We start from the raw sequence: 13927 nt of genomic DNA on the forward strand, positions 1-13927 counted from the left end.
TTGTCAGCTAGGGTACTTTTCTCCACTGACAAAGACGAAGCACTTGAGGATAGTTTAGCCTCTTCCTTTATTACAGGGTGAACACCAAATGCAACTGTCTAGTTATCGTGCTGTCTGCCATTCAGGTGTCTTGGGTTCTGAACCACCTAATCTTAGCACACACGTTTGTAAAAGCCAAGAGAGCGGTCAGTAATCTTTTCAGCTTTAGAATGAGTGTTGTGGAGCCCTTGCAGAGTATTTGAGTGAGGGGCTCTGTAGGATTGCTTAAAGAAATTGTCACTTCTGTCTCAAGATGATGACAAAACCCTGGATTATATAAACTTTAAGAGATCTTATATTTAGTGTGGACTTTGTCAAGTTCCGCTTTCTGAATAGCTAACTCAGCTCAATTTCACCATATTGTAAAGTAGCCTATGAGTCCTAGGTATTACTTTATTGCCACTTTTTCTCAGCTTGAATTGTGAATATTGTTTTAAAATGTTCCAGAAATATAACCCATTGACAGCAAAGTATAATTTGCTGGTCACTTTGTATAAAGTGTATGGCTGACATAAAATGGAAGAGGAAACTGTGTGAGGTCAAAAAGCAGCAGTATACATCAGCAAAACAGATACAAGAGCAAACAAGACATTAAGGGAAAGTTGAAAAATGTGTCTGTCAAGGAATATGAAGATATACTGGTAGAGAAGTAATATTTATGTATGCGATTTGTCTTTTTATGTTATGAGTAAGTAAATATGCTTTACTGTGTTATTGTCTTAAGGAAATGCCATGACCATCAGATAATTTTGAAAAAATGACGAACTATGCAAAATGTGGGCAGAAAAATCTTAAAAGGGCAAAAATCTCACATTTTTTCCCATCAATTAAATGAGAATTCTACTCTTGTTGAGTAGAAATGCGTACCACTTCTGTACAGGTTTGTAAAAGCATAGCTAGAGAGATCTTAAAGTGTTAAAGCCTTTCATGGCTCTAGGAATGGCTAATGAAAGAGAAGATGAAGAGAGGTCATTATTAGAATGAATAGACTAAATGGTGGAAAGAGTAAAATCAAATTCATCTAGGGAAGACAATGTACAACTACATCATGCAAATACGTCACTCTGCATGTTCATTGTCAAGGATTGCCTACTGCAATGTATGGTCTGAAGATCAGGTATAGATAATATGAATAATCAGTGGTTTTCAAATGCCAAGAACAAACACACCATCAGTATTTGCTACAGTTCCTTTTTACATGATAATCCATTTCCTAGAAAAACTACGTCAAAAAGTTTGTGTCTGATATCTATCAAAGAGTGGTGATCACTATCAATTGTTCTGTATTTAGCTAATCATCTGAAAAATACAATAAATGAGGAGTGGTTTATTAGGTTTATTCTTTTTGTGCATTTTACATTACATTAGCAGTGCTTTCTTTCTATGGCCGAAAAAGTAATAAAGTAATGGAAGTACAGACATATCTAGTTCTTGGTTTATAGAAAAAATAGTATTAGGAAAATAGAATATTTCTTTTAATCTCTGACAACTGTTTGAGATGGAAATTGAGTATTCCAAGTCACTTTCAGAAACGAGTCAGTGAGCTCTGCCATGGTGGGCAATGTTCCCTCTCTCAGTCAAAGAATAAATCTCCTCTGAAGAGTGAGTGACTGCTTTGATGTTGAGAAGAACAGCCTTTTGGGGTCCATTTTTCCTTCCTCTTTTATTTCCGTTTGCTTGGTTTAACCAGCAGTTTATTATTTTATGTGCTTAACTGCCAGCCCTACAAGCTAAACTTGTAGGAAGTGGGGAAAAAAATCTGGGTTTATTTTTTCTCGGGTTTGTTGCTCTCTACTCTCTGCTAAGGATTGAGGTATTTCCTCCTATCTGTTTTAAAGGCTGTGTAGGCTGGATTAGGCAATATTGTAGATATTTAATCTGATTTATGAATGTTTGGAATTTTAATATAACATCTGAATTGGTATTCAATTCTTAGCATGAGCAAAAAGCATTGAGAATGTTATTATTTGAATCAACAGGTTTTACTTTAAATATACCTGATGGTATTTTAAATGAAAAGGTGCTTGTGTTACTTTTCAAAGTTGTAATGCAAAAGTGTTCTACTGTCCGTTGTGCAAGTGTGGTAATTTAGCATGTCATATTTTTTGCAATGCAAGTATGTGTTGCAATTCACGACTTTAGAAGAGGAAACTGCACAGTGAAGTATATGAGGTATATTCTGAAGTGCAGTTTTGCTGAAATTGTTCTGGACTTATTTGCTATGAGAGATTTTACTTCTCAGAACTAACATGTTGAAATTGTTTGAGAAACAGCAAAAATATCAGGAAAGTTGAAACATCTCAACTTCAGTTTACATTGTGTGTTTTATATGAATCACGTGGAGTAAAGCAACGTGGGGTAAGATCTGACATTTGTACTGTAGATTTAAGGTTTCTTAAGCAAAGTTCAACTAAATAATGAGAAAAAGGATGGAAGAGAATTTTTAAAATGTTGAGATATTACAGGAGCACCTACTTATCTGTGTATATTTATTGCAAGTTTACAAAGTGCATGTTCTGTCTCCCTGTAAGAGGTTGCCTCTTTAATTGCTAGGATCTGTGTTGAATTATTCGAGAACCAGGACAAAACCTTGCTAATAATCCACAAAGAAGTTATTATATGAATAACTTCTGGATATTCTGAGTTTATGTGAAAACTTGAGCATATACATATATAAAAGCGTAAAAATTTTTAAAATGTCATTTATATTTTTGCCATGCCAAGTGTCATTTTATGGGCATTGATCCATTTTCGAAATAAAAATAAATTTATTTGGTTCTAAAAGGAAACAAAGTACCTTATTTGTAGGGATTATACAATAAACTGAACATTATAAGAGCAAGATTTAAAATAACTTTAAAGTTTGACTGCTCTCATTAACTATATGACAAGAAACATCCCTCTGGCAATAACACACGAACTCAAACAATGATTGAATGTTGTTTCTTAGATGTGCCATTTCAGTTGTCAGAACAAGAAAATTGGAGATCTCTTCAGTGTGTGTATGCTATATAACTAAAGAAAAAAATTAGAATCAGGTTAGGCAGTATTGGTGCTAGTACATTGCAAAATGTTGTTGCATGTTATAATTGTAGTATTAATACGAGTGTTGTAAAGCTGATGATGCTTCTAGATCATTATGAAGAAAATTTAACGGAAAGATAAATTTCTACCATAATATTTTAATGAGTTTTTTCCCTTGGTTTTGTTTGTACTTTCCTCTCACTTTTCTAACGCTTCAAGAATATTACAAGAATGAAGATATTACAAAGACTGTCCGTTGTGACAAACTGAATGTTTATTTAGTGAGCAGTCTTTTCTATCAAGTAATAACACTTCTATTTTTGACTAATCGTAATGCCTGTGCCATGAGCTTGGAAATGCTCCATCATCAGAGAAATCTAGAACTTTTTTTCTAAAATTGATGTTTAGATAACTGCCAATTGACACACTCACTTTTCTTTGTTGTTTCTTCTTTTACTAATATTTGTTCATAATTCTCTATTTCATTGATTTCCAGACTCTGTTTATGGACCATTGTCCTGTGCAGAACTTGTAAAGGGTCGCAGGTGTTGATAGAAACCCTGTCAGCTGTTGCAGTGTTTTCAGTTAAGACTTTGGTGAAAAATCTATGAAAATAATGAGATCTGGTTGTGGTCCATGGTTGAAAAACTTTAGGAACGTAGTCTTAGATGGTATTCTTAAAAGAACCCAGGTAATTATGTATGTTCCTCAGTTTTTAGATCTCAGCAACGAGTCTTTCCTTGCTTACCATAACATTTACATACCTACGCATTTACTTCTATGACAGTTACAGAGAGATGCATCTCACCTAACTAGCTTTTTAAAACTTGTGTGTCCAGCCTTAATTAACCTTCTAGGTCTTTCTATAGTCAGTAGAGAGCGTCAAGGGTTACTCATCTGATCTCTGGGCTTATCTGTCTTAGAAAAAGATCAGACATCTTCAGAAAGTTTTATTCAATATAGAGTAAGCCTAGACTATTAGTAATATTTAGCTGAATAAAATTTTAACTCGGGTCAGATTTTTCCGTATCTGGCCCTCCCTTAGGATCAAAATTGACAACTTATTAGACCTTTCCAAATAGCAGCTGAAAATTTCATAAGAGAAAAGATTTCTGTTTAAAATAAAATCTAGTTACCCAATTTGAGTATGGCACTAATCCCTGTGTCTTTTTGTGGGCTTTTTAGCCTAGTATATTGTTTAAAGTACAGATAAAGAAACAATGAATTCTTATTGCTGAATGTTTTTTTAAAACTTTGAACTTCTGTGGAATTCAGCCTCACATGCTCCTTCTTTACATGAAAAGATAGGCATATAAATAGTAAGTGCTGGAGTATTTTGAAGCTCATTCTGTGCTCATTACATTTAGCAAAAATGCAATTTTTTGCTAGTTGATAGTGAAGACTTCACAGTAAATGCCTTTTTGTTTTGTCACAATGGACAAGTAATGTTGGACACCAACATATTTGAATAGAACAATGAAAATGAGGTGGTGGATGACTGTTAGATACAGATGACAGAGGAATGAATCAGGCAGCTGCTCTGAAAGTTCAAAATAATTACGCTGACTGAAAATAGGTCTGGTGGTAACCCCCTAACTTTGATGTGATACAAGCAGAATTTATTTTGGTTATAAATGAATATGATTTATAGCATTTGATAATGGAACTTGGTTTCAAAAGCAACATTTTTGCTGATAGAGAGAAATATGAATAGGACTATTCTCAACAACCTCTTACTGGAAGTAGAGAACAATCGCAGGAAAGAGCAGGAGAGAGACAAACTGCCTGTGCAATGAAAAGAGGAGAGTATGTATTTTAGAATCAGCATGAATAGAGAGGTCCCTAAATAGAAAAATGTGGGAAGACTGACTGTGATGGTTCTGATGTTGCAGTCATGAGGGAGGTTTCTACTCTTAACTTTAAAAGTAAATTCAAGAAATGAAAATAGAATACCACTATTTTATGAGGTTTCTAGTCACAAAATTAGTTATTGTAGAATTATGATGAAAATGTACCAACTCAGGCATGTAATTGTCTGTTTGCCTTTTAGTGTAGTGAAGATATTGAAATAATGTTACTGGTGGAAGTGAATGGTTGAAATATAATTTCTTAACTACAGTCTTAAAAGTTTTTATTAATACGTACATGGTTGTACGTAAGGCCAGCCATTTATTCAGTGAATGAAGAAGCGTTTCATCTTTTTGTAACCCATCCTTTGCTAATAAACTTTTTAATTTTCTGGTTTATGGCTAGTACTCTTAATAGTGTGCCATCTCTTCCTTCAGATTTAGTGATTATCTATACATCATCATTTCGAGTTGGCCATAAGGATTCCCTTTGAGGAAGCACATGCTGACATCTTTTGATGTCCATTACCCTAGTTTTCAGCATAATTTAATTATTATTATTAGTTATCAGAAACAAACATGTGAACAAAGCACTTTAATCATTGATTGGATAAAGATCTTATGATCCTCACCCAGCATTTATAAAATGTGATAATTAGGTTGTAGTTGGGAACGAGACTCTTGTGAGTGGGTCTGGTTGCATGCTTTATTCATATGGCTGGCTGACACATATTGCGGTACTTTTGACTCAGAACTTTTGCCGAACTTTAACTTTTGGAGCCAAAATGCTGGGTGTATTTCTCAGAAATTCTGTATATGTGTGAAAATCTTTTGTCATGTTGTTCAGTTTCAGAAATGTGTATTAAAAACTATGTGACAGGAGCTATGGGAGAATGACCAGTGGCCAAAGTTAGAAAACCCATTATGTGTCCAGATATGTATGTTCTCGCTCCCTTTTCGGGAACTCAGGTTTGTTCTTCCCTCTCTGCTAAGAGATGTAATGAACTGGGCCTCTCTACTAGAAAGATTTGGGGAAAGGAAGAAGCAAGCTCAAAAGTAAAGTGATTCTCTAGAATTTACTCCAGCCTGATTCTTAAAATTACTTAATAAAACCTCCTTATTGTAATATGCTGTTTAGGCAGTGGGTGCCAGGAAAGTGGAAGAATTAAGGTTGCTGGCCCAATCATTTTTTACTTGCATTTTTATTAGGGCATGATTGTACAATTTCTAATAACATGGCTACATACTGTTTCCCAGGGAACTTTCCCTTTACAATGCACTGAATGAATTGGTTTGTGGGGGAAGAATCAGTAGTTGTGTAATGGAAAGATGAATGTATGCTCCTTTCCTGTTGGCTTGTAAAAGTGGAGAGAATTACAATGATGGAAGGAGCTGTGAAATAAGAATGAGCCTATGTAGTGTTACACAATTCAAAATATTACGAAGATTCAAACTCTAGGTATTTCAGATTGGCTACTCATGATTAATGGATGTTTTTGTCCTTGGTCTCTTTGTTTCATTTCCTGTCCTATAAAATGGGACTAATAATGCCTGATCATCTCACAGTAATGTAGTAACAAATTCATTAACTTTTCTGAAGAACTTAGAAAATGATAATGATGAATACTATAGAAAACCACATTAGACATTAATTCTGCCTTTAGAAAAGCGTTTGTGTAGTATGTAGTAAATGAGGCATAGGCCCAACACTGAGTACTGAGCGTGGAACAAAGTGTTGAATAGCTGCCCATTAAGTGAGCACTCACCCAAAAATAATTCACAGGCACCCTTGATTGTAGCAGTTCATTTTACACACTTAATATTGCTCTTTAACATAACTTTTTGTGTATAACTTTATCACTGATTTATACTAGATGCATCCAATTAAAAAAAACATTTTTTGAAATAATTACCTATGTAATTATATATTCTTAGAGACTTGTAGTGGCACTTAGAAATAGTGAAGTAGAATTTAAAATCAAGATTTCTGTCTGGCCTTTGTTCTTTTGGGAACGTTCTGGCATTTTAGAAAACACAAAGTTTTCTTTTAATACAAAAGCTGGGGAATAGGTCTGTTCTTTGTTGCATATGAGTATAAAACTCCCATGTTAAGCCATATTAACCATATTAAAAGTCATGGGCCTTCATTAAAGAAAGAAAAGACTTTCTTGAAAATTAACAGCAATACTAGGATTAAACAATTGCTTTGAAATTTATCTTCCTCATTTAATTAAATGGCTTTCTTCACCTAATTATTGTTGTGTTCTCACACGTGCTCATTACTGACATTTTGAATGATTTTAATGACTCATTTTGACTGTGAAAGCCATCAAGTGTTTTGAAAAAGTCAAAATAGAGATGTGAAGACTCAATAACCTGGAGTCCTTGTTATGTTTGACGGTTGATGATGTCAGTATGGTATTGTGGCCTTATCTCCCAACGTCCTTTTTCTACCTTATTCAATGATTTTTAATACAAAATGAAGCAACATGCCTGGGAACAGAAACAAGACTGTGGGACTCGCCTCTCCCTGCTGAGTGCCTGGGTCATTTGACTTCCTTTAGGCTCTGTCTCTCTGTGTGCAAATTGAATCTTTTTTCTTTGCTGATGTGAATCCTTCCGCCACTTCTCCCTTGCCTACACAAAGGCGACAGGGGCACATGCCCTGCTAGGCAAAACTAGGAGGAGTTGAGTTTAATGCTGTCAAAAAGAAGGCAGCCTACAACATGTTTTTTCCCGTGAGAGCTCTGAAGAGGAAGCCATGCTCCAGTGACATGGTGGGTGATGTTTGTGCTGAACTCTGCGTTGGGCTGACTCCTGGAGAAACTTTGAGTCAAAAATACCCAGCTTGTGGATTCCAAACACTGTGTGTGGTGGGGAATTAAGATCTGAGCTGTGGCCTCTGAGTTTGTGTAAGGGTTGTCTATGTCCTCAAAACTTCTCCTGTGAAACTTTAGGCATAAAAGTTCAGGGAGTTTATAGATTATACTCTAGTGTGTGGATGTTTAAATTCTATCTGGCTGGCACTGGAGTCACCTGTATCTTGTATCAGATTTGAGATGAAGGTCTGGGCTGTGTATCTGAGGCAACAACACACTAGACATTTTACAGGCCGTTGTTACCAACACAAAGTAGGAAAGGATTATTGCTGTCGTAATGTGGTAGTGGTCCAGTCTGTTTCCCTTGCCTATCAGTACGGGGAGACTCCGAACATCATTTAAAAAAAAAAAAAAATTTCAAACATATTAAGTGGGAAAATGTAAACACGGCAGATATTGATGGCACGAAAAAATGGAAATGCTGGATATTAAGATTCTACTGAAACAATCCGAAACTAAGATGAAACTCTTATGCATATTGCCAAAATATCAAGGATATGTAGAAGAGCAAATAATTGTTAAAAAAACGGTGTTTCAGCAAAATTATTTTTCAGTTAACTTTTTTAAAAATTACAGAATGCAACACTCATTCTGTAATGTCATTAACATTTTTTCAATAGTTAAGAGTCTTTGCAATGCTCAAGATAGTTAACTACCTGGTCTCTTTGGAAAATCATTGTAGCTAATTGACACTTTGTGAATTTAAAATGTGTTGAGAATGAAACCTAGACTGAGGCAAAGTGTTTTAAACAAAGGTGAGATTCGTATTCTAGATCTTTTTAATTATTACAGAAAAATGGAAGAGTCACCAGAATGAAACTCAGAGTGCATCAATGGTGCTTCTGGACAATCAAGCATTTTCTTCTCTAATTCACTGAAATAATTCTATAAGTTTGTACATTTGATTTTTGGATGTTAATGGCTATTGATAAGATTTTGATTGCTACCTCTTATGGAAGTGGTAGTGTTTGAATTTGTTTATTTTATTTTCAGAGTTCACCGGATCTTGAGAACAGTTTAAGATCTTGTTTCCGTAGGTCAGCCAGATGAAAGTTATGAGACTGCATTTATCAGGTGTTGCTCATGTGGCAGTTTGATGATTATGTTTAGTATTTGTTATCTTTGTGCTTTCAGTATCATCCTACACCAGAATGTAAAGGCAGTGAGATTTTTTTAGTTTCTGTTTGTATGTGATCCAAATTTTTTTTCGTAATTGAAGCAATCTGTTCTGTGTGTGTCTTTATGAACAGAAGCACTTATTAAAAGTTTCCTGTGTTTATGTAAAGTGTAAAAATACTTGTGGCTTTTTAAAGGTTTAACGGAGAAAAAAAATACATGGAGTAAAATCTCAGGCTTCTCTAAATTCCTGATTGTAAATATACACAGCAATATATATCGACAGGATATACTGAATGTATTTTAAATAGCTGTTTCTACATGGAGTAAAATCTCAGGCTTCTCTAAATTCCTGATTGTAAATATACACAGCAATATATATCGACAGGATATACTGAATGTACTTTAAATAGCTGTTTCTACATTTAGATATTATACATTTGGCTACTTACGCATTTAACTGTTCAGAACAGGTCATACTCTACAACTAAATTTTAGTTTAAATTTTGTATTTATTTCCAGGCTAAGCTGTTTAGATTGAATGGCACTATGAATTGGGAAATACGGTGTGATGTACTATGTAACTGCTTAGTTTGTCTACGTGCACTTACGATGTATTGGCATAGATTATGTTTTAGGGCTGTGTTCAGGATGGGGCTTGGCAGTAGGAAGGAAAGCTGCTCTGCCTGCTGCAGGCTGTAAAAGGTGAAGCCTTCGGCAGGAGAAGAAGGTGATATTTTCCCTGAGAGCTGCTGAATACGTGTGAGGCAAGAGTCTCCTATGGTGTGAGCTGAAACAGATGAAAAGAGGGAGGAAGGAGAGTGAGACAGACAGCAGCGGGATGCAATAGATGGAAGAGAGACTTTACAATCCCTTTGAATTTCTACTCTCACTTTGAATTTCCTCTTAAATTAGTTCTACTAATTTATATTGTAATAAAATCTAGCTTTAGAGGCTTCCAGAGATTTGCGATGTTCAATTTAAGACTAGGTCCAGGAAAATCTTTAACAAAGTTTTGGCCAACCGTAAGTATCCTCGCTGTGAAAATAAACTTTCCTCCAAATGATAAAACTTATTCGGCATACTTTTGCAGCCCTCAGAAAGATGGGAAGGAATGTTTGCTCAGTGCCAGCTTTTTCATTAGCATTCAACCTCATTGGCACTGTTGAATGATATAGCTGCATAGGGCAGTGCTCTCCGCTTCAGTCAAGTCATACGCACTTTAGGTATCATCCGCAAATTAGAATTGTCTGTGAAGAAGTATGTGGTTCTGCTATGCGGCTTCCACTCTGTGGCCAAGATCGGTTTAATGATTTGTCCCTCTATACTGCAGGTCTCTCTGCAATAAAAACTTCATAATTTGTGTCCATTAGTGCTAAGAAATGTGCTCCTGAATAGTTCGGTGAAGTTCTCCCATTTTGTAGGGCTGGCTTGGCATAAGTTAAAGGTCCTTTGGCACCTTTGAGGAATCCCAGGGTGAATTCCATGTGTTGGCTCTCAGAACTCTGCTTGAATAACACAAGCTGCATCATTCAAGGCTCTTTGAGTACTACAGAGGAGATAATGGCTACTGTGTGGGATATATAGCTATCTTTGATACTATTAATGGAGTGATTGCTGATTAATAACTCCATAAAATACTTCGAGATGTCTTGGGCATAAAAGGTGCCATACAGAACCAACTGTTATGGTTTTTCGTGATTTAGTGTTTCAACTGTATTTTAGGTAAAAATGCAGTAAAAAAAAAAAGTGGCAGTATCTTTCTGATTTGTTACAGATGGTGGAGTTATGAGGATCTGTATAGTTTAACATCCTTTATCAGTGTAAGGACTTCTCTTACATTCCTCGAAAAACAAGTTCCCATTTGCTTGGCTTTTAGCAAGTAAAACAGAAATTAAAAAGCAGAGAAACAAACAGAACAACAACAACAAACTCCAGAAAATAAGTAGTCATTGTTTTAAGAGTAAATGACTTCACAATTTTTTTAAGCTCATAACAGCAGAAAAGCTAGTTGTTCATATGTGATTGTGAGACGAGTACTGTCTATTCCCAGTTTTGCCCTATGATCAGATCTTTAGTACATATCACTGCTGGTCTTTAGCTGATACTCTGCATCTCTGAGAGGGCACGATCTGGACTTGGAGGAAGACTATGGCATTTTTAAATGGTTATTTTCTCTATATTGTGAGCAAATCAACAATATCTTGTCCAGAAGGCCTGTCTGCACTGCCTCTTGCATCTTGTAGACTTTGCAGTAGCGCGCATTTCTGTAGGAGTGCATGCTGCGGGGCTAGTCCACCATAATTTTACAATAATTTTATTTGCAAAAATTCATGCTGAAGCAGTTATTTGTATTTTGTGAGACCCCAAGTGAACCATGTCAGGAGATTTAGCATATCTGTACATTATTCCTAGTCTTTTGGCATTGCTACTCATGATTATTGAAGGGTTTATTAATCCCTTTAATGGGGTCAGTCTCTACTTGCCATATTTTGCTGTCCTGCTACCTTTAACTATGTTCTGGTGTAATGGTAATCTTACTGTTAAATATGTAGATATGGCACACTGTTACTAATAGAGTCAATGAGACTTTATTAATTAGATTTGCATATCTATAGAAGTGTAAAGCAGTATTAATAAATGGAGTCTTTTAATTTAATATCGCTTCATGTTTTGCCTTCATAAGCTTGCAAATACCTGATGAAAACTCATTATCTAAGACATCTAGATTGACTTACTCTTATTTGAATAATGGAACTGTGATGACTAACATTAGAGAAGGTGGACTTTTCAGCTTTAAAGGTCATGGTAATTCCTTTCATGTAACTCCTTTATTTTCTAATTTTCTTTCCACATTAAATGGAGGGGGGGGGGGGAAGCAAACAAAGCCCATTTTCTTTAACTAGTAGGACAATACAGTGGCTGTATTCATGCTTCATTGCCCAGTAAGCTTTTTTTCTCCTTCTATATAAGGCTTCTCATGGGATACAATAGAGTGTATTTTTTCACGTGATGTTTAGCTGCAGATAAGGTGATTGTCAGCAGTAAGCTAACTATTGAGTCCAACAAAAGGCTGACACAGCTTTTTCCTGCTTTGACTTAATCTTTCACTCTCTTTGTATTTACTGATTTTGTTTTTATGATCACACATTTTTTATTTGTAACACGCTGCTCGTGTGGTATTGGTGACTAGTAGAATGTCATCGATAGAGGGATCAAAATAGGGCTTCAAAACTATTCACTAGGGTGTAGCATCAAAGATGACTTGCATCTAACCAGATCTTAACAAGCACAAAATAATAATCTGAATCATGTACGCTTACAAGGCACCTCCTTATATCCTGTGACAGAGGAAGAAACAGAATCTTTTGATCCCTGTAGAACCATAATGCCCCTGTAACAGGGCATTCAAGATCCATCCACTGCATCAGCCTCTGGTTCACAACTGTTGCACAAGGACTATGAATCTGCTAATGCAGTTTACATCTCTGAGGGCTCTGCTGATTCTTGACTATCTGTCTGCACTGAACACTGCCTGCTGGGATCCTGTGTGGCACGCTCTGTGAACTGCAGCAACAGTCATCCCTGGTGACTGGGTCTTTTTCTTACATTATGGATGTGCTGGAAACCTGCTTCGCTCCAACAAATCTACCCCTACCCCTTCCCACTGCAGAAAAGTTCCATTTCACTCATTCTCAGTGCTATGACCCAACTAAGGGTTCATCTCATTTCTTCAGCTTCAGGAACAGAATGGGATGGCTGAAAACTTACGTCTTCAGACTTGTTAAAATCACTTTATGCTCCTTCTGGGAATGGTTAAGCATGGTTTGGGTCATCTGAGGATGGCCCTTTCTCCCTTCCGCACCTACGCCTACCATAACCAGCCAGCCGGGCAGTGCTCTTAGTGTGCAGGAGCAGGAGGAACTGCCTGGCAGACTCCATTCCTCTCATGGGCTAAAAGAAAAATGTGTACAACAAATGTCTTTTGGAAGTGAAATATGATCTTTCTGAGTCAATGCTGAACTGCTACTTGTTTCTCTTGTATGAAAAGTTTATATCACTCGCCACTTAGAAAATCTCTTAAAATTCCTGCAATGTAGAAAGGATGTGCTTGGTAATCATAATTTCTATCAAAAATTCCACTGTGCCATTTTATTATTAGCAATCTTATTTACTGTAGTATCATGCCTTCATCTTATATAATTTTATTATAGATGAAACTTTTTTCCAAAACTTTAAACCTAGTAATTTTAAAATGTGTTCTAGTAATGTAGCTATGTGAACCATTTATATAAAACAGTAAAGCATATGACTGTAAAACTAAAAAATTTAAATGCATGTCGAAGAGAATATTGGAATAATTATTTCAGAGTAATATTAGGGAACCGATAGCATTCTAACAATAGTTGATACTGTATTTTGGAGTAATTCCTTTACAAAGAATGACTGTTTCAAGTGATGTGCAGTAGCTGCTCTGTGATTGAATCTGCTTCTTTAGTTATTTTTCTTTTTTTTCTTACTGCTTCACTTATTTCTTTTGATTGTTTCAAGACATTGCAGTGCAAATTCTTGAACAGCAAAATGCGTGAGTAATGCATTTTGTAGATTACTCCATGCTTTTTAAAATAAAAGTGAACAGTAAATTTTTAGGTGCTTGCATAACATATTATTCATATGTATACACTTGCATCTATTTTATTTTTCATTTTTGTTTTGCCCACAGACAGCCTTTTGATTGATTACCAGTTTACCTTCAGCTTATTACAAGAGGATGATCGCCATCACACTGCCATAAACTTTATAGCAAATCCAGAACAGGTAAGAAAATGTTATTAACTGTAGACAAGTTTTGGAAAGTCGTGATCAAGTTTTCCATTGGATTTAACCGTGATTAAAGGTGTACTAAGTGCCTATAAGGTATTAAAATATTTCAAATGTTTTTGAAATCGGAAAATTATTCCAGTGCATTCGTTGAGAAAACTTTCTAAACGGTAGATATACTTCAGAACAACTAATACTCCA

At 35.7% G+C, this 13927-nt stretch overlaps 1 protein-coding gene across 8 annotated transcripts in view; it reads left to right on the forward strand.

Annotated features, from left to right (window-relative positions):
* Positions 1 to 13927, forward strand: part of ATRNL1 (attractin like 1) — a 585672-nt gene that overhangs the window by 264346 nt on the left and 307399 nt on the right. For all 8 annotated transcript variants that reach the window (XR_012764307.1, XR_012764308.1, XM_075423811.1 and 5 more), the window contains exon 22: positions 13629 to 13723. Coding sequence is in view for 6 of the 8 variants with exons in the window: in XM_075423811.1 (XP_075279926.1) it covers positions 13629 to 13723 (95 nt within the window). In the remaining 2 variants the exon portion in view is untranslated. The remainder of the gene's footprint in view (positions 1 to 13628; positions 13724 to 13927) is intronic.

This window comes from Opisthocomus hoazin, chromosome 6 (assembly GCF_030867145.1).
Source record: "Opisthocomus hoazin isolate bOpiHoa1 chromosome 6, bOpiHoa1.hap1, whole genome shotgun sequence".
NCBI classification, from domain to species: Eukaryota; Metazoa; Chordata; class Aves; order Opisthocomiformes; family Opisthocomidae; genus Opisthocomus; species Opisthocomus hoazin.